Below are 27,075 nucleotides of genomic sequence, written 5' to 3'. Positions count from 1 at the left end.
TAAGCCAAAGCACGGATAATCAGTTAAGCTAACCTGGTCATGTGCTGAGCGAGGCCACAAAGAGGTGGCATTAAAAAGTAATGAGATTATGCTCAATGTTTGGTGTTTCTATTTTGGTTATCAGTGGTATTTTAAGTACCTTGCTCATTCCCAGCCTCCAATGTCTGTGTGTTTCCCAGGAATGTCTGTGAAAGGTTTCACAAGTTCAAAAATGTTAGTGTTATTAGTTCACAAGTTTTAGTTTCTCAGCTTTTATTATCAATTTTGACAGCATCTGCGGGTGTCAACTCAGAGTGCATGTGCCAAACGCAAGGATGGGGGGGCAAAACTGGCCCACCAAAGCACCTTGGGCTGTTCGAGAGTGGTGGGAGTGTAGCTGCCAAGACTTACACTGCTTTCTCTTTGGTCTCATGTTTCTAATCAAAGGGGTGTTTGGCCAGCAACATGCATTTTGAGCGGACAGAAAAGCTGTGACGCCATATTCTTCTTCGTCTCCATCTTTCTTTTTTTCTCTTACTGACCTTAAATTCTTCAACTTTCACATGTAGAGGTCTCACTCAGACACATTTTGCAAAAGTGTTCACATCACCAGCCACTTAAATCCCGGCTTGCTCTTGTTCTTCTAATTCCAGTTTTCTTATCTTGAATCACAATCGCTCTCTAACATTTGTGTCCTCCATTTGATGTCAAAGTCATTTTTTTAATCAAAGCTCCTTTGATATGGAACAGGGATTCAAATCAGCTGCTGCTTGCGTTACAACGCGCACAGAATATATTAAACTTTTTTATGGCTGTTTTTTCTTTTCTGTTTCCTTAAGCTCTCTTTATGTTCTTTCATCTTAGTTGCTTTTAAAAAAAATCCATCCATCCATCCATCGTCGTCCGCTTTAAAAAAAATGTTTTTGTTAATATGTGTTTTTGTCACATGTGGCAGGGAACACTTGATTTAATTTTGGGAGTGATCCAGATCACTCCCTGGGTCCAGCAAATTGTTTGTCCTTATTTTGGCCGGGCACCTGACAGAGATTCATTTTCTTGTTTATATATTTGCTTATTTCCAGATAAGGCAATAAATAATCCCACAAATTGACACACATATTCATAAGGAGGAAGGATGCTTTTCCATTGGGAGGTTTTGTCGGGATGGACGGGGTGGAGGTTGCGCTGTGTGCTTTTGAAGTTACTGTTTTGTACAGCCTGGTTCTTATTGTCGGAACAATGAATGATATGATGGACAGAGTAAGGTTCCAAGGTAGTCTTGCTGATGATATAGTAATTTGTAGTGGAGGAAGTTTCACACGCGTGTCAGTGTAGGAGGGGGCGGTAGTTGAGCTGGAAGCACCCTATATTCCCCCAGGACAGCTGGACGAAGTTTCCGCAGAGAGGCAAGTCTGGGTCATCTTACGTTGCCTGCTACTCAGATCAGCAGAAGATAAAGGGGGAGTTCTGTCTGTAGTACATTCAGGCTCTTCTAGCTCACTAAACCACTTGACTGATGCAGCATCATGTTGCAGAAATCTTGTGAGACCCCTCAGTGGAGGAGTTGGATTGGGAACGTTCTCATGTGGTGGAAAAGCTTCTGAAGTTCATGTGAGGGGTCAGACCAGTGACATTTGTGTTTACTTACAGTGGCGACTGGTCTAGTAACACACTCTGTAATGACATCAGTCTAGCCAAGAGTCCTCAAATATTTCCCAGTGTACTTCAGCCTTTTACTCCAGCAGCACTGAAGCCGCGCAGACCTCTGCCCACCTCATGCCGGAGCCCCTGCAGCTCTCCACCCTGAACGGACCGTTCCCCTGAGTACGTCGCGGTGCCTTTTGGCTCTCTGAAGTTCAATGAACAGCGCAAATTGCCTGAGGAGTGGAAAATTCCTCTGTCACAGGGGTGCTCTTATCAGCAAAAGCCAGATGGAGCTTCACCATGGCGGCATTATCTATGTGAAATTGCTTTTTCTCTCAGGAAACCTGCGCGTTGGCCTCCACCCTGCCCGCCCAGACAAAGAAATAGCCAGTGGCAGATTGAAAAGCTACCATGATCACTTTTATTTTACCAGCTTATCTGCCTTCCCATCTTGGTGCTTCAATGAAGGCAGTGTTTTGCTTATTCCTCCGACTGGTTGTTTAAATATAGAAGTGTGACCAAAGTGCTTTATGCTAATGGTCCACTGTGGCTCTACTACAGAAGCTGCTCTGAATGTGTAATGTAATGGATGAGACTGACTTCTGATGCTAAACTTGGACATAAATGAATGCTGTTATTTGAAGAGATCTGACCTACATGCACGTGATTTCTATAATGATGTTATGTTTATTTTTTTATTGACGCCCGCACTGTCTTTAAATATTATAGTCATAGCATTTCTTTTATAGCTATTTTAGCAAAACTGCAGTCTGAGAGCCACTTTTCGCACCGTGTCACATCCTGAGAATCCATGTCATTTTCCCTTAAGACCTCCATGAAGAAATGCAAGTTGAGTAGATGAGTGGTTTCATGATGAATGGTTGATTCTAGAGCTGTGCTTTTTAAACGGAAAAAAGCAGGAAATGTTAGGAAATTAGGTTTGTACTTGGATGCTCTCACATGTACTACGAAGGGCAATGTTTAAAAGCTCATGTTTGTCCACTGCTGTAGCTTTGCATACAGGACATGTGGAGGAAACTGATATTGTTGATTTTGCAACATTAATGTCTTGAATATTCACATTGTTATAGAAATGATAATGATGCATCTTTCAGCCTTATTTAATTCTGACTCATCAGGACCAACCTGGAGTTAGAACTTGTCCATCGGGGAGGAAACCTGTGTTGCGGAGGAGCCAGTGCCGCTGCCAAAAGATCCTGTCTCAGTAAGTCGTCTTCTCAAAAGCACGACTCAACTAAGTCTGTTTGTGAAGGAGATGTATTGGATCTTCAATGTGAATACAAGTCATGATATCTCTGTTTGTTTTCTCTCTCAGTGAGATGGTCTGTTCATTTCAAATGTACTCATCTAAGAAACATGCATGTAGGAATATAATTATTTCCTTAAACTGTGTGTTTCACCCTGTAGGTGGCGGTGTTGCGTTAAGAATCACTTGTGTGAGACAAATCAATCTGCTGCATTATTACAGCAGGATGAGTCCGTTTAAGGCAAAGACTATTCATCAGAAGCTGTTTGTTTGCTCGCACTAAAGTCTGACCTCACAACTGATGTGTGCCACTTTGGGCTTCTCATATCCAAAGCAGAGACAATGTCGGAGGTTTAGTGTTTTGCTCCGAGTAGTAGACATGTTATTAACAACCCTGTACTCTCAATTTCTTCTCCTCAGATCAGCTCTTCCATGTTTTGGCAATGCACATGCGACTCTACAGCATTGACTCAGCCTACAATCCCTGGACAAAGCTGACCCAGGTGTCACAGAACCGAGAATCAGAGTGAGTTGCTTTCAAAAAAAATGTTAAATGCATAAAATGTATCCGTTTACCGCCTTGTCAAGCGAACCTGCTATCAAAGAACCACTTTATCCCCTTTCAAACCTGTCCACGTCCTCCTGCCCCCTGTCAGATTTGCCGCCGCACAAAGGGGTTCTAAAAACAGAATAGGTGGTTTCTATAGCAACCAATAATTGCTGCATCTGGCAAATTACCCAGCTCTCCACAGAGAGCAGTGCGACCCTGTCAAAGCCACTGTGCTGTGGAAGACGGCAGCACGGCTCTCAGATGTCCGCAGGAGGAAACTGCTAACATGCTATTTCAAATTGTTTTAGCCAGTCAAACTGAACACCTGATTTAAGCAATGAAATCTGATGATGCTCATGGTCAGAATAGTTGAATGGTGAAGTATGCTATCATGATATTTGTGTGTCGGCATGGTTACAAATGGAACATTAAAATCTAATGAATTTCAACTTAAAAAGCTGCCAATTCAGAACAACCCTTGAAGAATCTAGATTAAGTTCGAGAGGCCTGATGGTTTGGACATGTGACATGAAGAGGTGAGATGGAGATTAAACAAGCTGTCAATGCAGCGAATACTAATACACAGTGAGGAGCAACAACACTTGCTCTCTGTTAGTCCAAGGGCGGCTGTTAAACCTGTTACTACTCAAGTGCTCGCAGCCATTTCATATTCCCAAAGGAGCCATTTGGTATTCAAAAATACTTTAACCTCTGCTACAGTGTCGGAGAGTGCTGTCATCGACGCCCCCTCCGGCACTCAACCTGAACTGGCCTCCGTAAATAGGACAGAGAGGGATGTTCGACACGGCGCTCTTTATCAGGTTCAATAAAGAGAGATATTTGAAATGTGGGCCCTGGAAATGGGCTGTGTTGAAAGCTTCCTCTGTAAATGCATGTGTCGTAGATTAACCGTTGAGTGCTCTGGTAATGGAGGGCTTTATTCTTTAAGTGCAGACTGGCTCATTTAAAGCTCCCGACAGGTCTTTTAAAAGAGGAGTGAAAATTGGAATCCCACTTAATTGTCAACAAGATGGTGCTAAAACAACATACATGCTCTTCAGAGGAAGCTTGTAGAATTGAACTATACGAGTCATTTGTGGAATTTAATTGGCTGTGTTTTCTTGTGTTTACTTAGAAACTGCTGTTGAGTGATGAATTTTCTCTTGTCTTCAGTGGCTTCGATGAAGCCAGACCAGAGGTGCCCATGCTGTTCAGAGATGTCCCTTCGCTTCTGATTATTTTTGTGCTGACCATGCCACAGCCTCTTCGGAAAGGTACGTGACCCAAAGCCTGTTTTTCTCACCAAGTATTAGACTGCAACCCACCACGTAAATGGTGCACATGATTGGCTGCGTTCCTTTTTTTGGGGGGGTGTTGGGGGATGAAATCTCTGCAGCTTTATTTATTTCAGTCTAAGCGAGTTTTTTAACAAGTAGATATCTTGAGTTTGATATCTACTGACAGCTTCTTGAGTTAAGAGCCAGTTATCTTTATGATACTCCCTTCGGGTCAGAGACGTGTGTGTGTGTGTGTGTGTGTGTGTGTGTGTGTGTGTGTGTGTGTGTGTGTGTGTGTGTGTGTGTGTGTGTGTGTGTGTGTGTGTGTGTGTGTGTGTGTGTGTGTGTGTGTGTGTGTGTGTGTGTGTGTGTGTGTGTGTGTGTGTGTGTGTGTGTGTGTGTGTGTGTGTGTGTGTGTGTGTGTGTGTGTGTGTGTGTGTGTGTGTGCGTGTGATCACATCCAGATTTTCATTTTCCTCGTCATTGTCTGAGCAAAGAGCATACTCCTGCTTGTTGAGTGTCATTCGTAGACAATATATATCAATATACTTTGTCCTTTTGCTGCAACATGAAAGAGGCATGTAAACGAATGCATAATTGGCTTAGTTATCGCACACAAACCATGAAAAATGGGGTCACACACCTCGGCTTTCGCCTAATTGATTTTCCTTTCTAATCTGTAGGGGGAGGTTTTCTGTGCCATTAGAGTTTCTCCTCACAACAAAGGATGTTGTTCAAATCACAGCAGTGATCCCCAACAACGTTTTAGTTGTTGAAAATGGTTTGGTTTGTTTTCTTTGTTAAAAATGTGTCTTCTCTGTAGAGCACTTCAGCTGTGTGGTGAAGATGCTGTACAACCTGCAGTACACACAGGCCCTCGCAGCTCTCTCCACCAAGCTCAGCCCAGAGGAAAGGCAGGCCTGGACCTCGACTGGGGCAATGAAAAAGGTAAAAAAACGTTTCACTCACACACAAGATCGAGTGGATAGAGGTGGAGGTACAAGGATGGAGGAGATGAGGAGAGCTGTGAATGAGGGACGAAGAGTTTCTTAGAGATATTTTGACTAAAAATAACACTAATGATTCTTATTTATGGAGGGGCATTTTAGGGAGGGAGAACAGAGCTTTTTAATGAAACTCAATCAAAGCTGTCCACTATATTTTTTATGTCCAGGTGACACATTTTGTTTAAATATTAGGTTCCCTGAAACTGCGATCAGTCAGTGCAGGACGAAAATTAGTATTTCCTCTGGCTGCTAGCGTCAAGTTTTTCTGGAGAACCCTCTAATCGCTCCTGGCGCCGTCATGTGGCAGCCTTGATTGAATTTCCCCATTAGAGGATTAATACAGTGTAACTTCTGCTCTCCCTCCGATCGCTCAGGACTCCTCCTGCCAGCAGCGGCCATTCATCCTGGGAGACTTGCAATTGAGACAAATGAGGCCTTTTCTGCTTTTATTTATGTTGGAGCGGCTAGACGTCATTTTCTGAAGAAGTGTGACCGCTGCTCTAATTCATCTTCTCCTCATTAGTCTGAATTAGGGAGTGATTTGTTGAAACAGATAAACGGCAGGAGCTCTCGGCCTCAGCGTAGAGTTGTTGTGACTGGGAATTTACATCCACAATGAAGGTCCGTCTAATTAAAGTGAGAAGACCACACGGAGATTAGAGTGAGAGGAAGGAAACTCATGGAGCTGAGATTCCTCCTCTATAAATCTATGACAAAGGACAGCGCCCCAGATAAGATGGCTGTTTTATATTCTCCCTCCTTTCAGCTTGACAAATGCCCCCAGCCTCTTCTCTCAGCGCTCGGCGGTGGAACAAGTGGAAATTTTATCGGAACATTCATTCAGCTACACATTTTATGCGCTGTCATTTTGCATAGGAAATATTGCTGCGGCGCTGGATCTGCATGTATTAGCGTCACGATATTGATTACATGGCTTCTGTTTTGGTTTGTTTGAGGCGGAGCCGGCTGTTGTTCTTGCTAGTCAGAGTATGAATGAAAAGACGACGTAAACAATGCGCTGAGAATCTTCATCTGTCTGACAAGCAAGAACATCCGATCTATCACCGGCAGAGTGGATACAAAGACGCGCATCTCAGACGAGTGAAGCGCATTGTGAGCCAAATGGAAAAGTGACAGGAGACACTGTGTTGTGGAGGGTTGGTGCTTTCTCCTGTCAGGACTGAATAAAGGAGCAAAGTTGTCTTCTCTGGCAGATGGCTGCCACTTTAGACCAGCGACATCTGGGCTGTGATGCACTGTGTTCTGACACCTCCATCAAGACTACTATCCACCATTCTAATGATCTGAACTGAAGGTGGCGGGTGGAGTTGAAGTTTATGTGTGTTTAAACTTGCAATTGTTCTGAAGGTCCATTCACTCTAAAACCAATTTAAGAAACAAAAGCCACTGATTTACCTGTAAAGTCAATACAGGTGCACTATTATGTGGAGTTAAACTAATGAATGTGTTCATATTCTCCCACTTGGTCTACTGTAACTCTATCCTGACTGGGGTCTTTAGCACGCCCCCTGCTGGTTCAGAAGTCAGCAGCAAGCTTCTAATGGGCTTTAACAAATGGCAGCAGTATCACTCCAGTGCTAGCTTCTCTGCACCAGCTCCCTGTTCATTTTAGAATCAACTAAAAGATTTTATCTCTAAAGCCCCCTCGACCTTCTACGAGCCAGCCGGGACACTTATATCCTCAGGTGGGTCTCTGCTAGTTACATACATCCTCCGCCTCTCTGTTGACTTTCCTCTTAGACCCTTAGACCTGCCACCTGCACATTGACCTGCATTTGTGACGAAGGGCTGTGACGACTGGGGTCGTTGTGTAGTCGCCAAGACGCGTTTACACCTTCTATCGAAAAAAGAATCTTGTTCAGCATTTCCCGCCGATTCAAATCCTGCCTCTTAGAAAGTTTTTCCCATTAATTTCAAGACGTAGTTAGCAGCGGTACATTCAGTGTTGTCGAAACACTGGCCATTGTGTAGTGAAAAACCTCCCTGAACAAAAGCAAACGGATGCTTTTGTTTGCTTTTGTTCAGGGAGGATTCCTCCATGTTTGTTGTTGTTGTTCTCATCCTAGCTGCCACGTGTCTTATGCATCAGTGTGATCGGTGGACCAGGAACTCCTGCACTTACAAAGGTTCCCTGTTGTCTGGAGGGCAAACTCTTAAATTAAATTAAATTAAAACGATGAAATGTGATTAAAATATTTTAACGCGTTAATTACGATTAATTAATCACACTTGTTAAAGTCCCACCACTAGAAATAAGTTATCTTATCGCTCGAACGGGTCATCTCTCTTCTGTCAAGCAGCATGTTTGACATTAAGGTTCATATCTTGAACTGAGTCCTTTTGTTTACAACCAACTTCTGTGACCCCAAAAACGGCAGGTCCAATGTTTTTTTTTAAACAAATCCAGAGCCACTCTTTCAGAAGTTCACCGGTTGATGAGTAAAAAACAAAGTGTTACATTTTGTCCTTCATTGACAGATTTCCGCAAACGGAGACAAGTCATTTGAAGCGCTGCTCAGTCACATCATCAGTGAACTCTCCCGGGACACGAGCATCTACAAGGTGAACCCGGAGGAGGCATCAATGGTGAGAATCTCCCACCAGCTGCATTCTCTCCCTGCCTGCTTCTTTGTGATGCTCTTTGTCATTGTGCCTGGAACAATGAATTGGCCATTACACCAGGAGACGGTGGTCTAATATCTCAGCTAATCTCTCGGGGAGGTGTATGCCACGGTATTATCAGCGAGCTGTTGGCTGGATATTGATCATGTGCGACTGCTGTTTGCCTCTCCAGTTGAGCTGTGGCGTGTGGTCGCCACAATCTATCGAGTTCAGCCTCCAGCAGTTCTGCCTGCCCTTCCTCCGCCTCTCCTGCCTGCTGCAGCATCACCTCTATGGAGACAACCTGCCTGGCTGCCCGGTAGGTTTTTATCAGTGTGTCCTTGTCCTTCTCTTGCTACAGTGTTCCACAAATTTGGCTGTGATAGACGGGCAAGGAACATTTTGTCTCTTTACTTTTCTCACAAATCAAAAGGCAACACATTCTAACTGGTTCCTTGCTCACAGGAGGAGGAGGAGTTCTCTTCATTGGCGGCGTGTTTGGGGCTGATGCCCTCCACCTTCCAGGCGTCTGCCGGTGTCAACAGTGCCTCATGTCTGGAGTGGGCGGTCGGCGCCTTTGACTTGGTGACTCAGTGGTGCGCCGAGGTCAAAGAGCTCCCTCAGATTCAGACGGAACAATCATTGGTATGTCATCAGAGGATCGCTGGAGCCTGACCACTTCTAGCTAAGACTTCAGGCACTGTGGAGCGTGCAGTACCTGTGGTGGAGTAGCTGATGGTTCTCGCGTCATTTGTTCATCTTGATTGACAAGGTCGTCAATTGTAGCGATTGATTGAACACGTGCCGATGATTGCTTGGTGTTCCTGTCTGTCAGTTCGTCTGTGGATGCAGTCAATCATTTCCTAGTTATTAGCTATCATTGATTATCACTTTTCCACACTGAAGAGCTTCAAACAGTCCAGCAGTCCATGTAGGAGGTTGTGTCTCTCTCTCACTTGACTCCATTATTAGCTCAGACTGTACAGTTAAAACGTTTCTCAGAGGATTTGGGGACATGGAATTGGACCAGCAATGCTATGGGTAAAGAAGAAGACAACCAGTGAGGTCCATAGATGTGGAGAAAGGCGTGTTTGAGTGTGCAGAATAATGCCACTGAACGTTATGACTTTGTTTTTTATTGTACCTTTTGTGCAATCCTTCAAAGACCCTGCTCGTCCAGGACCCCCAGTGGGCTGCCCCTCGTCTTCTGCAGCTCCCTAGCAACTACAACATCATCTTCCAGTACTATCACAGGAAGGCCTGCACTGCCTGCAAGAAGGTGCCAAAAGACCCTGCTCTCTGCCTGGTTTGTGGAGCCTTTGTGTGTCTCAAAGGCGTCTGCTGCAAACAGCAGGGGATCTGTGAATGTGTTTTGGTGAGTTCCCATTACATCAAGTTCAGAAAATACACTCTCAGAGCTCTAAAGGGGTGATACGCATCCAGCGCTTGGCACTTTCGTTGCTTTAGTGTGTGTGACCGTTGTGTTGTCTGTCGTTTCTCAGCACTCCCAACACTGTGGCGCAGCTACAGGAATCTTTCTTTTGATCAATGCCTCAGTCATCATCATCATCCGCGGCCATCGCTTCTGCCTGTGGGGCTCCGTGTACCTCGACGCTCACGGAGAGGAGGACCGAGATTTACGGTACGTTCGTGTGGCGCTTCAGCGTTTGGGTTTGGCTGTGTGAGAGTGTCACCTGATGGCGTCATGGTGCCAAAATCCTGTTGATAATTAGGTTGCAGTCCACAGTTGTAACTCTGTTACCCATGAAGAAGGAAATGAATTCCACAAATAGCGGTGGAGACTCTTGGGAAGAGTGAGGATGAGCTTTCAAGCCATCATCGGATAATTGAACTAAAGAGTGACTCGATAAGGTCCTGAACACTGAATAGATGTCAGCTGTGTTGTCGATGTGGAAATGAGCAAATAAAGGTTCTCAAAAACAAAGATGATGGAAGCAGGTGAAGAAAACTGCAGCTGATGCGAGTGCACATCCAATACTGGCCAGAAAAAAAAAAACATTCCCCACCATTCAAAAGCAGTCAGCTCTAAATCCATCTCTAAACAAGTGTGATTTTCTCTCACTGTGTCCCCCTCCCGCCTCCCATCTACCCTCTTCTCAGCCGTGGCAAGCCTCTCTTCCTGTGCGAGGAGCGGTATCGAGTGTTGGAGCAGCAGTGGGTTTCACACACCTTCGATCACATCAATAAGCGCTGGGGGCCTCACTATAACGGACTGTAGGTTCCTCCAAAGTCCACATCAAAGTGCAGCCCATGACGGAGAGGCTCCTCTCCGGCCCGCAGCGTCCGCCTCGATCAAAGGAGCGGTGCGTCACCACAAGAAACACCCAGCAGTCTGCTGCCACAACTTTGGTTCATGTGAAGTTTGGTGTACAATGATGCCTAAAGATTACCAGCTCTGTGTGTGCGTGTGTTCGTTTTAAGTGATTTGTCGTGTGGTTTCCAGCAGGAACAAATAGAAAGATGGGAGGAAGAGAAGCACAAGATGGAGCACAGCGAGCGGAAGGAGAAGGTGTTGAGTTGCGAAGCCTGTCATACATATTTGGGCTATTCTTTAGGAATTTGCTGGATTTCCCTGAAGTTTGATTACCTTTGCACAGTTGATGATCATGATTTTGATGCATATCTATTTTATTTATGGACGTGTGCTCTGCTGTGCTGGCATGAGATTCCAACTCAAGTGTAGTGTGTAGCCACGAGAAGCTGGACGAATCCACCCATCAACACGATTTGTTTTGTAAACAAGCAAAGGCTCTTGTTGGCGGGGTCGACTTGCAATTCACCCTCAGGAATTTTTTTGTTTTGCTGTTTCAGAAAACATTTTAGATATTTAAATAAATGCTGCTGCTCATCGTTTAGTCATTTTAACCGCTGTGATGATTTTCTTAAGCTCATGAAAGAATGCTGGGAGTATTGCCGACTCGCTTTGCTTGCGTGATTTAAAAGAAAAAGAAGCGCACACCACGACATCCTGGTCACCAAACCGTACAATTGGATTTGTTCCGCGAAGAACTCAAACGGTGACGGCTCAGTTGGCCGAGACCCAATACGCCGCGTTTTAAACTTGGATCGGACTTAACTTCGCTCGGTGCATGACCTCCGTCTAAATGGCCTGATCAGTTGTGTTCTGGAAGATCTAGCTCGTCGTGCCTGAAGGACGATTTCGTGGAAGACAAGTCAGGCTCCCATGAGGAGTCAGGAACACTTGAGACGCCACACGTTCATGCATGCTGCTTTTCTGTTTTCTGAGATTCTTATTTCATTTTGATTCCTTTCAGCAGCCATTTTGTAAATGACCGCAACCAAATAGCCGGAGTCATGGGTGTAAATTATGATTTGTGTGTGCGTGTGCGCGTGAGTCAAGAGGATACAGTACATTACTGTAGGTGCCGACTTCAACTTTCTGATTTGGAGCAGGAAGTGTAACTTGGTCATTCAATGCAAAATGTAAAATATGTGAATAAAATATAAGCACACGGTCGTCTCTTTTTAATGTTAAATTCAGTTTTGCTAAAGAACCAAAAAAAAAGTTTATTTCTTGGTCTTAGTACTTGTGTACTTACTATTACAGGGTTGAATGGTTAACTAGAAGCGAGGAAACGTCCTGGACCAGAGTAGAGCGATGGTCTGTGGCGTCATGTTGGACAAGCCAAGAGAGGATCATTGATATTCACAGCTCTGAGCTATAATCAAAGCATCTGGATCGATCGTACATTCAATAAGAGAGATGGGTTTAAAGGTCTGTTTGAAAATGATCGACCCTTTGTTTCCTGCAAACATGGCACAATCCGCTCGATTATAGAAATCATCAGAACTTTAGATCGAATTTATTACCCGTAACTCGCTAAATCGGGGGTGTAGGCCAATCGTGCTCATGCGCTTATGTAGTAATGCGCGCCACTTTGACGAACTGGCGGGCGGAAATCGAAGCTGATGTCAAAGGGGTCAGAGTTTACGAACTCTAACGGGTTATATATATATATATATATATATATATATATATATATATATATATATATATATATATATATATATACTCTATTCCCATGTTCATATATATACACATATATACACATATATACTGTATATATATGTGTGTATATATGTGTATATATATATATGAACATGGGAATAGAGTATTTTCCTCCTACAATATATATATATTTAGCATTATTGCACATATCGGCAAGTTTTGCCATGATTTCTGACGTAATTTCACCAGGTGCAAAGTGCGCATGCGTTGTCATACCTGCTGCTTTTTTCTGAAAATTCTTTCCTTTTCTTCTCAGTTAGTCCCCAAGTGGTACTTATTTGGCCACTTGAAAAGGCTTTCACCCTGCTTTACTGGTCACTTTTGGGTTCCACTGTTGAATGAGCACACAAATCTCTGCATCACCTGTGTTTCTTTTGTAATCCTCAGTTACATTTATCCACCTCTCTGTAAATGTTGTTTTTTTTCTGTTGGATTTGGAGCCACGTGGGTGGGTAATTGGGTTTAGTCCTCCTGAACAAGAGGCCCTCTGATTACAAAACCTCTGTTTTCCGCCAAGTAGGTCAAAGAAAACAACGAAACATGAGGCAGAGTGGACTCATTCCCTGGTAACGACTCCAGATATTCCTGCCTCAAGGTTGAGGCAGAAATGTTGCTGTGCCGACCGGTCCGTCGTTCAGCATCACTGGATGTCTCCACATTTTCCTCCTGTTCAGGTGGGTAAACAAACACATCAGTCACTGAAGAGCTCGGCTGTCTGAGGGTCAACACGATCAAATGTCTTTGAGCTCAGTGAATAATTCAAGTGCTCCACTGAGTAAACAAACAAATCAGTTTGAAGATGTTACTATGGACGGTAAGCTGCGTCTTTCCACCGGTCGGTCTCCTGAACTAAGGTGAAAACAAAAAACTCTTTTCTTTGTTGCAGATGTGGAACATGGGAATAGAAGAGCACTTTTGCCAAGGTAGGAAGCATAAATTATATTTTTAGTTAGTTTGAACTAACTTGCTTTGGAGTTTAACTTGCAAAAGCATTTTCCAAAATTTTAGCAAAAGCAGTTCGGTTATCCAGCTCTTTAATTTTGGAACGCATAGTTGTACTAAATAATCAAATATTTGCTATCTAAATACACAGGGAGTCCATTCAGTCTTTTTACTGTTCCAAAAAATGTAACAAAGCAAATTGGTGAGATCGTACAGATTTGTTCATTTTTCATTGCATTATACCTGTCCCTCTGTTAAATAAAGTTAACTCAGAAAATGACATGAAAACAATGTAATGAAATGGTTCTTATTGTTTCATGAATGTAATTGGGTTGTGTTAAAATCTATTAAATACTTCAGTATAATCACATCAATTTAGAATTTGATTCGACTCAATCCCTGTTGGTTGTTTGTCTTTTATGTACTTTTGAAATACATTTTCATATGGACATGGACCTCCCCTATTTCTCAAACTCGGTTAAGAGAATTGAAATCCATGAATCCAAAACTGAGATGGAAAGCAAACTGATCTTGAAATGATCTGAAAGTCCGTATGTAGGGCAAGTGGTTGGTGAAGTTGTGGTGTCGCCACTGAGGTGTTGTGAATGGTCCTTTCCTGTAAGGTGTCCTTACGACCCTGTAAGAGTTTAGTTCTGAAGATGTTGGAACACAACAGAATTTCCAAGCGGAGTTCCCACGAGGCTCAAACACAGAGGGTGGGATTGTGTGGGTTTGACAGAAGCAGAAAATTTGATTACTCACATTTACTTTGCTCTGTTTCTTGTGTGTTGGTCAGTGGCAACAAATGTTGGAATATTTAACAGCGCTGACGGGCATTTTGTCCCGCAGCTACTTTTCTGCAAACGCTTGGGTGAGCAAGGAGAAACCTGAGTCTGATCCGTGTTGAATTGCTGGTGTCGTGTTTCATGGAAACAATAGACTGTGGCTTGTTGGGAAAGGAAAATGTGCAGATCAGGGTGGTGTGGAGGGAAAAGACATCAGAATATTCCTTATTGTTGGGGCAATTTTCTGGCCGGTCGCAGAGTTTTCAAAAGCTCTGACCTGAGCTGACCGGATACAGCTTCAACATTTGAAACTTGTTTTTAGCGAGTTTTTTTTAATACACTGATGTATATCACAGGCTCTTACATGGCTTTCTTCTGCGCACTCTGGTTTCCTTCACAGTTAAAAAAAAACATACCTAGGTTTTTTGATGATTCTATGTCTATGTCCATGGAGGTGGGTGTGTGCACTGTCTATATTGATGAGTGTCAGGGATGAAGTCACTGACGTTGTCTTTGGGGATGACTAGAAATCTGGCTGTTTCCTGCTGAAGGTATAATTCGTTTTCTGCCCACAATTAACATTACCTTACTCAAGGTTTTGCTCCCTGCTAACTGCCGATATCCGTCTCTTGGCAAGATCAGGGTGAATTGAAGAAGGTGGTGTCATCATATTATTATTTCACCCATGCCATGAGTCATAAATGAACAGTCGGAGACAATCCGTCAGTGAAACAAAAGCAGCTAACTGTTCCACCGAACGCATGAATCCCTGTTCATTTACGGAGGAGAAATGAGCATGAATCATGTGACCTGGTAACCTGGGTCCACTTCCTAGTTACCTGCGTGCAACCTGAGGCTTCATATAAGGCTCCATTATGAGTGGCGACATCTGCCACTTGCATATTTAACTGTGGCTCAGGTGACAGAATACAAGTAAATAATTCATCCCTTTAGATTAACTTGAATTAGTCTGAAGTATTTTGGAGCGAGAGAGAGACTTTCACATCATCGGGTAAGTGCAGCTGCATTATTTTTGACCGTTGATTGTTATCCAGCCAGTATTTAATATGGTGGAGGAGGTTTTGATATATTGCATGAAGGTATGCAAATGACTAAATGTTGTCTTACAGTGTCATCTGCTGTGACATACATTTCCATTGACTCTACCGAACCCAGTTCCTTATAAATATTCTGAACGTGTCGTGTATTTGCGGTTATAACTAGCAGTTAACAATTTCATCTGTCATTTGACGCAAACTTCAGTTAGTATCTGAGTGTAAGATTATTGTGAGAGGCTTCTGTTTCATCCGTCACGTACCAAACCTCGAAGGACACACTGAAGGATATCAGTCGGATCCGCTCGGAATAGCAAAGCGTCTGTTAAATACCTGCCTTGAAGCACTTTCTCAAATAGGAGTTGCAACAATCCATAAATCTCCTCTCACGTGCGACGTGCCACGCTCCTGAGGGATGATCATCACTCACCTTTTCCCTCATCAATTCACTCTAAAATGCCTTTCCCTCCCTCAGGGTCACACGGTCTTCATGATGCATAACATGTTTATGACAAGTGGAAAATAGGCAGTGGACGCAAGCATCCCTCCACATCACGCATCATATCTGTCATTTGATAAGTGAAGAGGAAAGCATCTGATGACATTTTTCACTTCCTCATTTGAAGTTTGGATGGAAAAAAAAATTGTTATTATTATTGTTGTTGTTGTTGTTATTATTTATTATTATTTTTGTGTTTGTACGGCATTGTTTCTATCTCCTCAGATAGCTTGCCAAGTCTTATAAGTAATATAAATAAATGAAAAAAAATCTATTAGAATGAATTATTAATGAAGATATGGGTTGGCTATATGATGCTTGTCATCAGAAATATATGAACGGCCTTGATGTGCCACTTCATTGCACAGCCATGACACCTCTAGTCAAGTTAATCCCTGTGCAATCCAATTGATCCTGAGGAGCTCAGACTCAGGGGAGGCAGCAACGTCTCCGTGGACAGAGCTAAACCTGGCTTGCTGTCAGACCTACACTTGTTGCCGCTCTCTTCTTGCTGTTGTTAGATTATGACCGCCAGAGACTCTTTAGATGAGCATTTTCTGAGCCCAGATGAGTCAGAGGAAAATAACACTTGCCATGTAAGTAGCTCTTTGTCGATCCTCAAGATCCCCACAAGGAGGGACTTGGGAATGAGTGCTGGGTATCAATGCTAATAATTTTTTATGCTTTAGAGGTCATTAACATGCAGGATTCTACTTCTCACCACTTCGTGTTCTTCATCTAGGCGCTCCTTGTATGGACTGTATCCTTACAAGTCCAGCATGATTGGCCTGGAGAACCTGGGCGACCCTTCAGAAAGCTGGGATATAGTGGAGACCATTGGCAAAGGAACGTATGGCAAAGTCTACAGAGTGACCAACAAGAAGGACGGAAGTCAGGCGGCAGTCAAAGTGCTCGACCCCATCAACGTATGTCTGCGTCTTCCTTTATCTGTGTTTGCATCATGTTCCCTAGCAGGTATTATGCAGTTCAATCTGGTGCTCAGAACATTGAAACTAAAAAATCCCAGAATTATAGTGATGATTGTCTGTTTCTTATAGATACTTTTCGTAAGTGAGCATTGGTGCATTTTGAACATTTCAAATCATTGTAAACAGAGAAGTGTAGTAGACTGGTATATAAAGTTCTCAAGCCTCTAAAAATTCATGTTTTTTCTGCTTTTTCATGAAAACAACAACAATCAACATCAATTTGTTTACATAACCGTACACACAAAAATAAATCTTATAACACATATGAAGGAGCTCAGTGGTCAGATAAGAGAAGTAGCTGATATCTTGTTTCCATCAACATATTCTTCTACTGCTCCAAATTCTTGTAGTCTTGTGTCCTAAGAGGGAAAGACTAAAGCTTTATCACTTCACAGCACACCAGCTACTCCCACAGAGTAAGTAGCTTCCTCTTTTCTCCTCCATCGTGATGCAGTTGTACGTGAACTCCGCTTACATCCATCAATGTCTCCTCTTTTTCATTTATTTTCCCATGGTGTAGCGTCTGGTTCAGGTTCAGCAGGGGGCTGTGCCTACCCTCCGTGTGTATTTGTCTGTGTGATCTGGTGTCTGTAGACTCGGTGTTGTGTAAGGGAGTTTTTTGACTGTGTGGACCAAATAACCTGTCAGTAGTGTCGGGCCATGATGCTGCCCTGATGACCATGAAGATGAAGTTGCCTCCCTGCTCATCCCTTTGTCTGATTAGACCACTGACACGATAACGTAGACATCCAGGAAGAGAAATTCTCCCTCTCTGATGCGGCTCTTCTCCTCCACTGGGATTTATGTTGAAAGAGAATCAGAAGGAGTTTAGCACCGAGGCCCGTGTTTACAGCCTGTCCTCTCTGTGCTGTAAATAGCTTTGAAATGAGTTTCTTGTTTTACGCGGCTCCTCCCTGTTTCACATGAATATTTTGGTGGTTTTTTCAGGATGTAGATGAGGAAATTGAAGCAGAGTACAACATCCTAAGGTCCCTGTCCAACCACCCAAATGTGGTGAAGTTTTTTGGGATGTTCTACAAATCAGATAACCTGTCGGGGGGGCAGCTCTGGCTCGTGCTGGAGGTAAGTTATTTTTATTCTGCTCATTTGTCAGAGCACGTACCTTGGCATGTGTGTGCCCAAGAACATGAATCATGCTCATGATGGAGGGATGACTGGTTGCCTCTTCTGTCTCCTCTCCAGCTGTGCAACGGCGGATCCGTCACCGAACTCATCAAAGGCCTGCTGATGCGAGGCCAGCGACTGCAGGAGCCTGTTATCTCATACATCTTATACAGCGCCCTCTTGGTAAGATGCTCCCGTGCGCAAGCTGCTAATGTGAGTTGGGTGAATTGATGCTGGAGATTTACATCCTGTACGTGTTTGGCTTGTGTGTCTCCCCCTTCGAACGTCGATGACAGGGATTCGAGCAGCATATTAAATAAAACCAACACTTTCTGCTTTCTTCTCTCTGACTTCTGCAGGGCCTTCAGCATTTGCACAACAACCAGATTATCCACCGTGACGTGAAAGGCAACAACATCCTCCTGACCACCAGTGGAGGAGTCAAGCTTGTGGACTTTGGTATTTTTTTTTTTCGCCGTCATGCAATTTTTTTGTGTGGGGTCTTTAGAGTATGTGCTGGTTTTCCAGGGAATTCAAGGACAGTATTTCTGCTCTCAATGACACAAATGATGTGGTATGTAGGGTTGCATCATAAGGCCTTCAGAAGTGAAAATGAAACTGTTCGTGGCACTTGGCCATATTTTAGTGGAACTGAAGAACTGGGTTTTTGTAGTATGAGTATGATGAGGTACAGTGAGGAATTCCGTTAACCTTGGGAGACTCAGAGTTGATCTACACCGAGTATAAAAGAGCTTTTATTGCATTGTTTGTAGCCAGTTTAAATCCTTGAAATAGTGTTAATTCTAATCTACTACTACTCGTGTGTGTAATGTGAAGAGTATTAGCAGGAGTATTGAGTAGTTTTCCTGTAGTTATTTGTATATTTGCCAGGAGCAGAAAAGCCCTGCCCTGATGGTAAAGGCGAATCAATCCGGATGGAGCGTACAATCTGCCTGCCTCCTCTAGAGAACATCTTTTTATTTCATGGGCCGCAGCTCTGACCCGAGGCTGTTATTACTTCTTTATATTGCATTGTTTGATCCTCTGCATATTAAAAGACAGGCTGTTCTAGCAAGCGGCTTCGAGTCCCTCCCAGGCCTGTTTATGTGCTCCGTGTCATGGAGATGAAGTGGACTCATGCTGATAAAAATCTGTCGACATAATTTGAAGTGATTAGGGGCCATCATTATTTCTACACAACAGCCTGCCACACTCAACTGTGAGCCGGGATTTATGGGTTCATTCGAACGCCACAATCATTTTCAGGATTAATTAACAGCAAAACAAATCAATAATCTATCTATTCACGTGAATCGCTCTTTGTTTCCTCCTAGGTGTCTCGGCTCAGCTCACCACTGCACGATTACGAAGAAACACATCTGTGGGCACGCCGTTCTGGATGGCGCCAGAGGTCAGAGTCGATGCCTCAGTTAACACACACACGTGTTCCTTTGTAATAACACGCTAGCGACACGTTACAGTGTCGAAGGAGACGTTCACGTGGAGCAAAGGCAGATGTGAGTGATACAAAGGAGCAGCAGGTTCATTGTGTATTCTGCTCCACGGCTGCCGCTCCTGAGGTGGCCTCAAGGTTAATAGCTGGGAGTCGCTGGCCCCCAGCTTGTCTTTGGCAGAAATGAGGTGCGGTGATTGGACTGTTACAAGGAGACCCCAGGGGCAATTAGAATAAACTCAGCTGTGTAATGTAGTGTCAATTACAATTATTGACTGTGGCAACGAGCGGCTCCCTTCTCGAGCTGAGCGAACTGGCCCGGTGATTTCAAACTCTGACACACTCAATTTACCCGAGTGTTTTTGTGCTTTGTTTCTTAGATTAGATTAGATTATTATTATTGTTATTGATAACCATAACATAACATTTGAGCGGCACTAGTAATGTAACAGCTTGGTCAAAGTACTCTTCAAATTGTAGATCGCTTTACATTTGACTAATATCTTGAAACGTTATTCTCAGACTTGGATTTATGCAGTGATTTTATGGCTACAAATGAGTCCAAATAACTCATGTGTTTGCGGCAGGTCATTGCCTGCGAGCAGCAGTATGACTACTCCTACGACGCCCGTTGTGATGTGTGGTCGCTGGGCATCACAGCCATCGAGCTGGCAGATGGAGACCCCCCTCTCGCTGAGATGCATCCAGTGAAAGCCCTCTTCAAGATCCCGCGGTGAGTCCACCAGAGGGTGCTCTTCGCTCACTGCTGTAGGCAGCTTTGCTCGCCACCTCACAATGACAATGACAGGGCAGATTTGCTGCAAAATCCTGCTCTTATTTCTTAAATCTGAAGACAACTGATTGTCATCTGCTATCAAAATATAGGTTTGATTTTGTTTGTACATAAAACAAATTCAGGCCATGCAGATTTTCCCAGCAGGAGTCCATGAGTGTGTGTGAGTCTACACTCAGTTGACCTTTTGTTATCGGCACAATCGCACAATTACGCAGCGGTTCGGGGGAGATATGCCCTTCTGATTGTAATTTGCATTGGTGATTAACAGCATTCTCATTGAGATGAGGCTGTCACCTCCTCCCCACCACAATGTTATCTCCTCCCCTTGAAGAGCACGCCCGCCTTAGTAGGAATTATGGAATGCTGTGCAGCATTTCATCAGCAACTGATTCAAGCATGAAACAAAATATTAACGTGATAATTTCTAGTGATGGATACAAACAATTTGCAACTATTTCTGGTGTGTAGAATGAATCATCACTTTAACATTGAGCTTCTCAAACATCATACACTGGTGTTTTTTCAAACTCCACTCAAACCAAAATAGGTGTTTTGCCCTTTTGAGAGAAAATGGGAGCAACATCTGAAGAATAAATCAGGGCGAATGTGTTGAACCGTGAAATGATTCTGTTAACATGTCATTTTTCTCAAATATATTTTCCTATCACTGGAAGCGTGGCTCAGGCGCGGTGATATAAATGATGACTCCTGCTTGAGTTTCTTTCTAAATGTGCCTCACCTTTGGGTGTTAAGTGGCGCTGAGGGTGATTCATGACAAGATGAGAGGGATTTATCTTTGCTCTGCTGATCATTATAAACTGTCAGAATTTCTCAGTTCAGGTTGGTATGTCTTGATTTATCACCTCAGTGTCTGTCGGTTCCTCAAGTGTTGTCCTTGGCTGTAACTGAAATCCATAAAGCTACTGAAGGAACTTTCATCCAGCTGAGATTTAATATTTGCACACGCTAATGTCTTTCTTGTCATGCAGTCAATCTTGTGTGTGGCTCTTGTGTTGTTGCTGAGTGAAAAGGAACCGCCTTTGATTTTATAGCCACGCTGGTGGGAAAATAACAGGTTGTGGAGGAATCAGCCAAAGTAAAGAAGGCCAGACCCACCTCTCCCCAGAGTCTTCTAGTTCCCCTTCTAGTTCTACTGGAGGGCTTCAGAGGCCACATGTGAGACTTCACTAGTGGGTCCAAGGGGCTTGGAGCCTATTGCTAGAGGGCATCTAGGAAGAGCCTGCATTCAGAGAATCAGAAGGTTCTTTTCCGAGGAAACACTGTCACTTAACAGCTTGGTTCTTTTGGGCAGCCTTTACAAAACAGAATAATGATTTGTCTTGTTGTGTCTGTTTGTTGGCCTTGTATTAAACCAACACACTCTTCTCTGTGGACATTCAAGTAGTAAAACACTTCTGAATCAATATGCCTGCCAGCTTTCAGTCACCGGAGACTTGTAGAAATAATGCTGATCCGGGAGCAGCGTGCTGCAGTTTACACAAATTGCTCAGTGTTTCTTCAAAAACAAGTCATCACTCAGAGTAAGTCATGCCTGCATGCTCATCAGGGTGAAACCACACAACTCTGAAGTGGTGAACTTGCAGATTTTTCATGTTGGTAGCCGCTCATGTGACGTCCTGCTGGGGAGAAGGTGGTGATAAAATATGGAGTGATTCGCCGTGGCCCTGCAGTCAGGCTGATGGATGAGGCTAAATTTGAAATGAGTTGTCCCTTCCCTAAATAAGACTTTATTTTAGGTGTCCATCGTTCGTGCTGAGCATGTGAAACGGCTGTCTGCTTCAGGAAACCAGTGCCCTCGGCCTGACTGGTGAAAACATGTGAAGGTTGTTTCAGGAGCTTTACTCTTTATTTACTCAGTAGCAAAATGCAAACAAGGTGAAAACGAACCTGTGTTTCTGTTTTCTTGTCTTTTACCTTTATTTATGAATGATTTGTTTTTAATTAGTATAAGGTGGTCGATTACTCACTTTTTGTATTGTTTGGTTTTATGATGATGATGCTCTTATTGTTATGAATAATAACAACACAACAATGATAATGATAATAATTATAAATAAGTATTCATATTTTTCACTCTCACATTTGATCAGGTTGTTTTATTCCCTTATGAGTTGACTGTTTTGATCATGTTGATCATACATCTTTCAATATAATCGTTAATATCATTAGATCATGTAATTTCATTAATATTCTTCTTCTTTTTTGTTGTGTGGAATTTGATGCATTATAACAGTTAATTTATATATAAAGCTATTGGTGAGTTCCTTGTTTCTATTTATTTTCTCGGGTAAATTCTTATTCTTATTATTATTGCAGGATTTTTTGTATCACAAAATGTACTTTTTTAACTGAACGTGTCATATATTTGAAGAAAATGTAATACATGGTAGTGGGGTACAAAAATGCTTCCTTGCACCAAGAAAGTAAAGTAGCCAGATATACTTCCTCTTATTCTGAAGCCCTGTCATCCGCCATTGTTATTGTGTAATCCTGCTGAGAGAAAAACAAACAGATAATCAACAACGCTGCTCTTAAGTTACCGTTCTCGGTTGGAGGTAAAAAGAATGCCTCCTTGGGAATTATGGATGCAGCGGAGCAGTGTTTGAATATTCTCTCGGCCTGATTTTTGTCGCCCTCCATGGCTTAGTTACAGCCGTCAAGTGCTGCTGACACCTCTCTGATTTTGCCTCAATCCACTTGCAGTGAACGTCTGTCAGAACACGCTCTGCCTGGACCTGGATTTGAATAAGCCATTTGTGTTTACAATGTGAGCCAGCACCCTCACAAACAGTGAAAGAGAAATCCAAGCACAATGAGAGTATTTGACAGCGTTATCAGCAGTGGGCTTCTATATTGACTGTGTAACGTCGAAGCAGTTATGGTACAACATCAAGGCGAGAACGTGTCTCCAGGCTCATATTAGAGGTTGCATTGAAGCTCTCACTTACTGGCTTTGATCTGCACTTTGGAAATATTGCCTGCCTGAATCCTTATCGCACACTCTGCTAACTTGGTGCTGCGGAAAATGACAGATTTTATACCCCTACATCTTTTCCCTCCTTAAAGAATGGGGGGGAAATATGTAGCCTCCTCTGCTTCACATTCAAATTAATGCAAATTCTGTTCAGACTGCCTCTTAAAATCCTACGAGTCAATCTTCTGGCGGTGTAGTGCAAAACATTGAAGCTAATTATGAGTTAAATTGATGTCTCAGTGAGTGTGCTGGCAGTGACGAAGGTCTCCGGCTGTCTGATCGATGGCCTCTGATATTCGTCCAGTCTAGACTCGACTTGTCACACCGACCAGCCTGCTGCCATTGAGAAGCGTTGGCATCATTATGGATGGCCTCTGTAAATGCCGCTGACAGACTCATAACTAGCTCCCACAACTTGCAGCTCCTGGCAGCAGACGCTTGCTGCCCGACAAGTGGATACCATTTGTCACTGATCTACAGACCTGGACTGGGACCAGCTTGTCCTCTCACTGGAGTCTGACTGCCGGAACTCATTTCTCAGCTGAGTGCTAAAATGTCTCAGATTGTGCTGACTGTTGCTGTTTATGTGTTTCAGAAATCCCTCTCCTACGTTACGAAATCCAGAACAATGGTGCAGAAGTTTCATCCATTTCATTGGCCAGTAAGTGTTTTCCTCTTGATTTTAGCAAATGTTTGATTCTCTGACCGCAAATGGAATCATTGGATATTTTCAGTTTCCTCGATGGAATCTCATTGTGACTCCAATCCGTTCCAAGGCTGTGTAACACATGACCGCTTTAGCTGTACATGGCGTGACGATGACACCGTGGTGACCTGATTTCCTTCACACTCAACAAAAGATGTAGCTGCCCTCTATTTTCATGCCCTCTTCACATTAATGCGCTACAAAGTGACTTTCTTCAGGGCGTACTGCATGTTGCAGTAATCATCACTCTCTATGCCTCCCATCATGTTATGGAATCCATCTTCCTCCTCACTGGGTTGGACATAACTGGGGGAGGAGAATTCTAGGAGGCCTGGCTTTTCTCAGTAGGACTTCAGCAGTTCTGCGCTGTGTCTCTCCTGGATGACAAAGCTTCACTCTCCAAACTAGATCCTGTGCATTGGGTGAAAGACTGGAAAGGTTGGAAGTGAGTCCCTGCAGTGGTTCAAAAGTTAGGTCATCCAGGGGAGTATAACTGCTGGCAGGACAGGTATCTGGTCTGGAGGAGAGATTCTGAGTTTGTCTAGCTACCAGGAGGCCTATTATGTCCCTCTGTTGACTGAGATTTTCTGGGGAAAGGGAAGTCTGGACCTCTTTGCTCAGTGTGCTGCCTCCCTGACCACAAACAGAAATAGGTTTTTAAACATAGCCAAAATGTGAAATTGTGTATTTGTGTGGAACACTGTCAAAAACAAACCTGTCAGTGAACATGGAGGCAGCTGGATATTTACCGTCAGATGCTATCACCACTTACATCCCTTGATTGTTTTTCATCTGCGTAAATCTGCCACTGTGGAACAAACAAATTCACACCCTTATCAGTTTGTATCTGCCGGCTTATCGCACTCTCCAGTGTGCGCCGCTAATAATGTCAGAGGTGGCTGGTAATGGATGTCCAGAATATATATAACCTTAATATCCCCAGCGCTGAGCTGTGTGAGTCTGAGCCCCAATGAGATAATAAAGCAACATTTGTTTGGTGAACTCCTTCTGTCAGACTGCGTCAGGGTCAGCTGCATTATGCTTTAATTGAACTCTGCGATGCTTGGAAGGAAAACAAACAGAATCACTTATGTCAGACATAACTTCAGAGGTTCTACTCCAAAAAGAATTGAATGCAGACTGGCTGTGGTACGATTTAGCTGCTCAATGTCACTGATGCTAGTTTTGTAATCGTCTGGTTTAACATCAGCGTGAATCTCTCAGAACAAAACGCTGCAGAGACGGGACAATGTTATCAAGCTTTGCAGGCCATTTGTGAAGCATTCACATTCCTCACCGTCCTGCATCTGTGTGTGTGTGTGTGTTCAGCGAGCGAGCTGGGACACTGGCTGGTTTTCCTCCATAATAAATCCATCACTGGTGTCTGTGTATCCACACAGCTGAGTCCTGTGACAAAGTGGCCTGAGCATCTCAGCAGCAGCACTCTGCTAATAGCAACAACCTCAGCTTAATGTTCTGACACTAATGAATTCATGGAATTAACTTTGCGAGCTGAACAAACTGATAAAGGAAACCAAATTTGCGTGTAGATTAGGTGAAAGGAATTAGATTGCTGTTTTTCCGTCGGCATCCGTCTTCCCCCTGCAGTCGTAGAAGTACTTATGCACTAATAATTTAAGTGTTAAGCCGCTGGTGTGTACACACTGACTTGTCACAAGGTCATGACTAGTCAATTAAATGGACAATATGTGAGTAAGGGAGGTGAGGTGACGTTTGAGCTCAGCTCTTTAGTAGACGTAGGTTGTGAGTCGCTTGTAAGCAGAGGAGTGGGCCAGTGAAGACAGCTGACATACCAGCGGATTTGTTGTGAGACAAAGTGGATCTCCTGACATGACTAGTTAGGCGAATGAAGGGGGAGAAGGTCTTGATTCAATGCCAGTGGGATAAAAGAGCATTTTGTGGTATAAAAATGTGCACTTGGTTTCATACTGGAGGCTGAATAAATATAGATAAAATGTGTCAGAAAGGCAAAGACTCAATGCTTGTTTTAAATCTTTATTTCAGAGGCAACTCACATCTGAACTGGTCTGTGAAATTCTGAACAAAATATGGATCTACATGAGCAAAGTGTGATGTTAGTCATGTGTGTATGATGAACTAGCTGAGCCGTATGTGCATCCCACACATACATCACTGTGACAGCAGTCATTGTTCAGAGCAGCATGTTTGATACAGGGTCCATGGTGACAGTGACCATGCTGTAACCCGACAGAGAGGGGCAGAATATTAAAGTCCCAGGCAGACGTCTCATCGGGTCCCATCTCAGCGTCTCAACAATGTTGTTTTGAATAATGAGTTGAGTTCTTCTGTTTGCAGGTGTCTGATCAAGGATTTTGAGGCACGTCCGTCAGTGACACACCTCCTCGAACATCCGTTTATTAAGCAGGCGCATGGCAAAGACATGGCTCTTCGACAGCAGCTAGCGACTCTGGTTCAGGAACAGCAAGATCTGGGCTGCGCCACCAGAACCAAGTGAGTGCTCTTTGATCTGTAGCAACTGACATGAACGTCTTTGTGCCCAGTAGTAATACTGTATATGTCCAGGAGGGGGCAGGCTCTCATCTGCTTTGAAAATCACACTGGAAGCTGCGGTGAGCCCAGTGATGGGCAGAGTAGATAAAAGAAGTCGAACCACTGTGACTAACTGAATGTGCTGACTAACCTGACTGACGTTGTACGGGGAATCAAGCTGTTGTTGTGTTGCAGTTGTGCGTCTCAGTGAGTTCATAGTCTGTTCTGCAAGACAGATCCTTCTAAGCACAATTTGGGAAGTTAATAAGATGCTTGTTTTGAACTTAACATATGCATATAAATAGACCATAGCCCAGTTTTAGTTTCACAGGAGTTTATGAAACCCGCCCTTGACTGAGAGTCTCGCTGCTGTGTCGGCTCTGTTTACTCCCGAGAGAGCGCAGAGTCGCTGCCTGAGCCTGATCCTGAATTCCTGTCCACAGTGAAAGTGGATAATGGGATTAGGAGCTTGTAGGGCGAGAACTGGGTTCGCCTGGTTTAGTCTCTCATGCCACAGATCAGCTCACAATGACTCCCCGATAAGAATAAAGACCTCGAAGAGTTAAAAGCGGCTGCTGTAGGTGAACCAGTGTGTTCACATCAAAGCTGCTGGAGGTGAAGGTGGAACCCGGCAGGTGCCTCTGTGTGCAGCCCATTTGCTCCAAACTACTTTCAGAATTAAACATGAATATAAAGACAAGAAGCTACACTAACCTGAAGCGTGAATTCACACAAGCTTTGTGATTCTTATTATTGATTGTAACAGATTATTTATGAGTCGAAGTTTGTAAAGTGATGGTA

The 27,075-nt window shown here is 43.6% G+C and overlaps 2 protein-coding genes across 5 annotated transcripts in view; both read left to right on the top strand.

Annotated features, from left to right (window-relative positions):
• ubr3 (ubiquitin protein ligase E3 component n-recognin 3) overlaps positions 1 to 12,321 on the top strand; it is a 28,668-nt gene extending 16,347 nt beyond the window's left edge. For 2 of the 4 annotated variants that reach the window (XM_053877147.1, XM_053877146.1), the window contains 11 exons: positions 2,763 to 2,848; positions 3,311 to 3,416; positions 4,614 to 4,714; positions 5,541 to 5,665; positions 7,386 to 7,430; positions 8,224 to 8,331; positions 8,540 to 8,665; positions 8,812 to 8,991; positions 9,512 to 9,721; positions 9,849 to 9,988; positions 10,468 to 12,321. In XM_053877147.1, the coding sequence (XP_053733122.1) occupies positions 2,763 to 2,848; positions 3,311 to 3,416; positions 4,614 to 4,714; positions 5,541 to 5,665; positions 7,386 to 7,430; positions 8,224 to 8,331; positions 8,540 to 8,665; positions 8,812 to 8,991; positions 9,512 to 9,721; positions 9,849 to 9,988; positions 10,468 to 10,585 (1,345 nt within the window). In that variant the 3' untranslated portion in view covers positions 10,586 to 12,321. The remainder of the gene's footprint in view (positions 1 to 2,762; positions 2,849 to 3,310; positions 3,417 to 4,613; positions 4,715 to 5,540; positions 5,666 to 7,385; positions 7,431 to 8,223; positions 8,332 to 8,539; positions 8,666 to 8,811; positions 8,992 to 9,511; positions 9,722 to 9,848; positions 9,989 to 10,467) is intronic. The other 2 variants (XM_053877148.1, XM_053877149.1) reach the window with 2 other exon arrangements.
• Positions 12,322 to 12,522: 201 nt separating this feature from the next.
• myo3b (myosin IIIB) overlaps positions 12,523 to 27,075 on the top strand; it is a 58,020-nt gene continuing 43,467 nt past the window's right edge. Inside the window, exons 1-11 of the mRNA XM_053876941.1 lie at positions 12,523 to 13,211; positions 13,284 to 13,320; positions 16,421 to 16,604; positions 17,063 to 17,083; positions 17,616 to 17,750; positions 17,871 to 17,975; positions 18,152 to 18,251; positions 19,127 to 19,203; positions 19,833 to 19,978; positions 23,632 to 23,697; positions 26,080 to 26,235. Of these exons, the coding sequence (XP_053732916.1) occupies positions 13,133 to 13,211; positions 13,284 to 13,320; positions 16,421 to 16,604; positions 17,063 to 17,083; positions 17,616 to 17,750; positions 17,871 to 17,975; positions 18,152 to 18,251; positions 19,127 to 19,203; positions 19,833 to 19,978; positions 23,632 to 23,697; positions 26,080 to 26,235 (1,106 nt within the window). The 5' untranslated portion in view covers positions 12,523 to 13,132. The remainder of the gene's footprint in view (positions 13,212 to 13,283; positions 13,321 to 16,420; positions 16,605 to 17,062; positions 17,084 to 17,615; positions 17,751 to 17,870; positions 17,976 to 18,151; positions 18,252 to 19,126; positions 19,204 to 19,832; positions 19,979 to 23,631; positions 23,698 to 26,079; positions 26,236 to 27,075) is intronic.

Source organism: Synchiropus splendidus, chromosome 10 (genome assembly GCF_027744825.2).
Source record: "Synchiropus splendidus isolate RoL2022-P1 chromosome 10, RoL_Sspl_1.0, whole genome shotgun sequence".
Lineage (NCBI taxonomy): Eukaryota > Metazoa > Chordata > Actinopteri > Syngnathiformes > Callionymidae > Synchiropus > Synchiropus splendidus.
The sequence above is the reverse complement of the archived record's forward strand: the minus strand, read 5'-3'. Positions and strand labels throughout refer to the sequence as shown.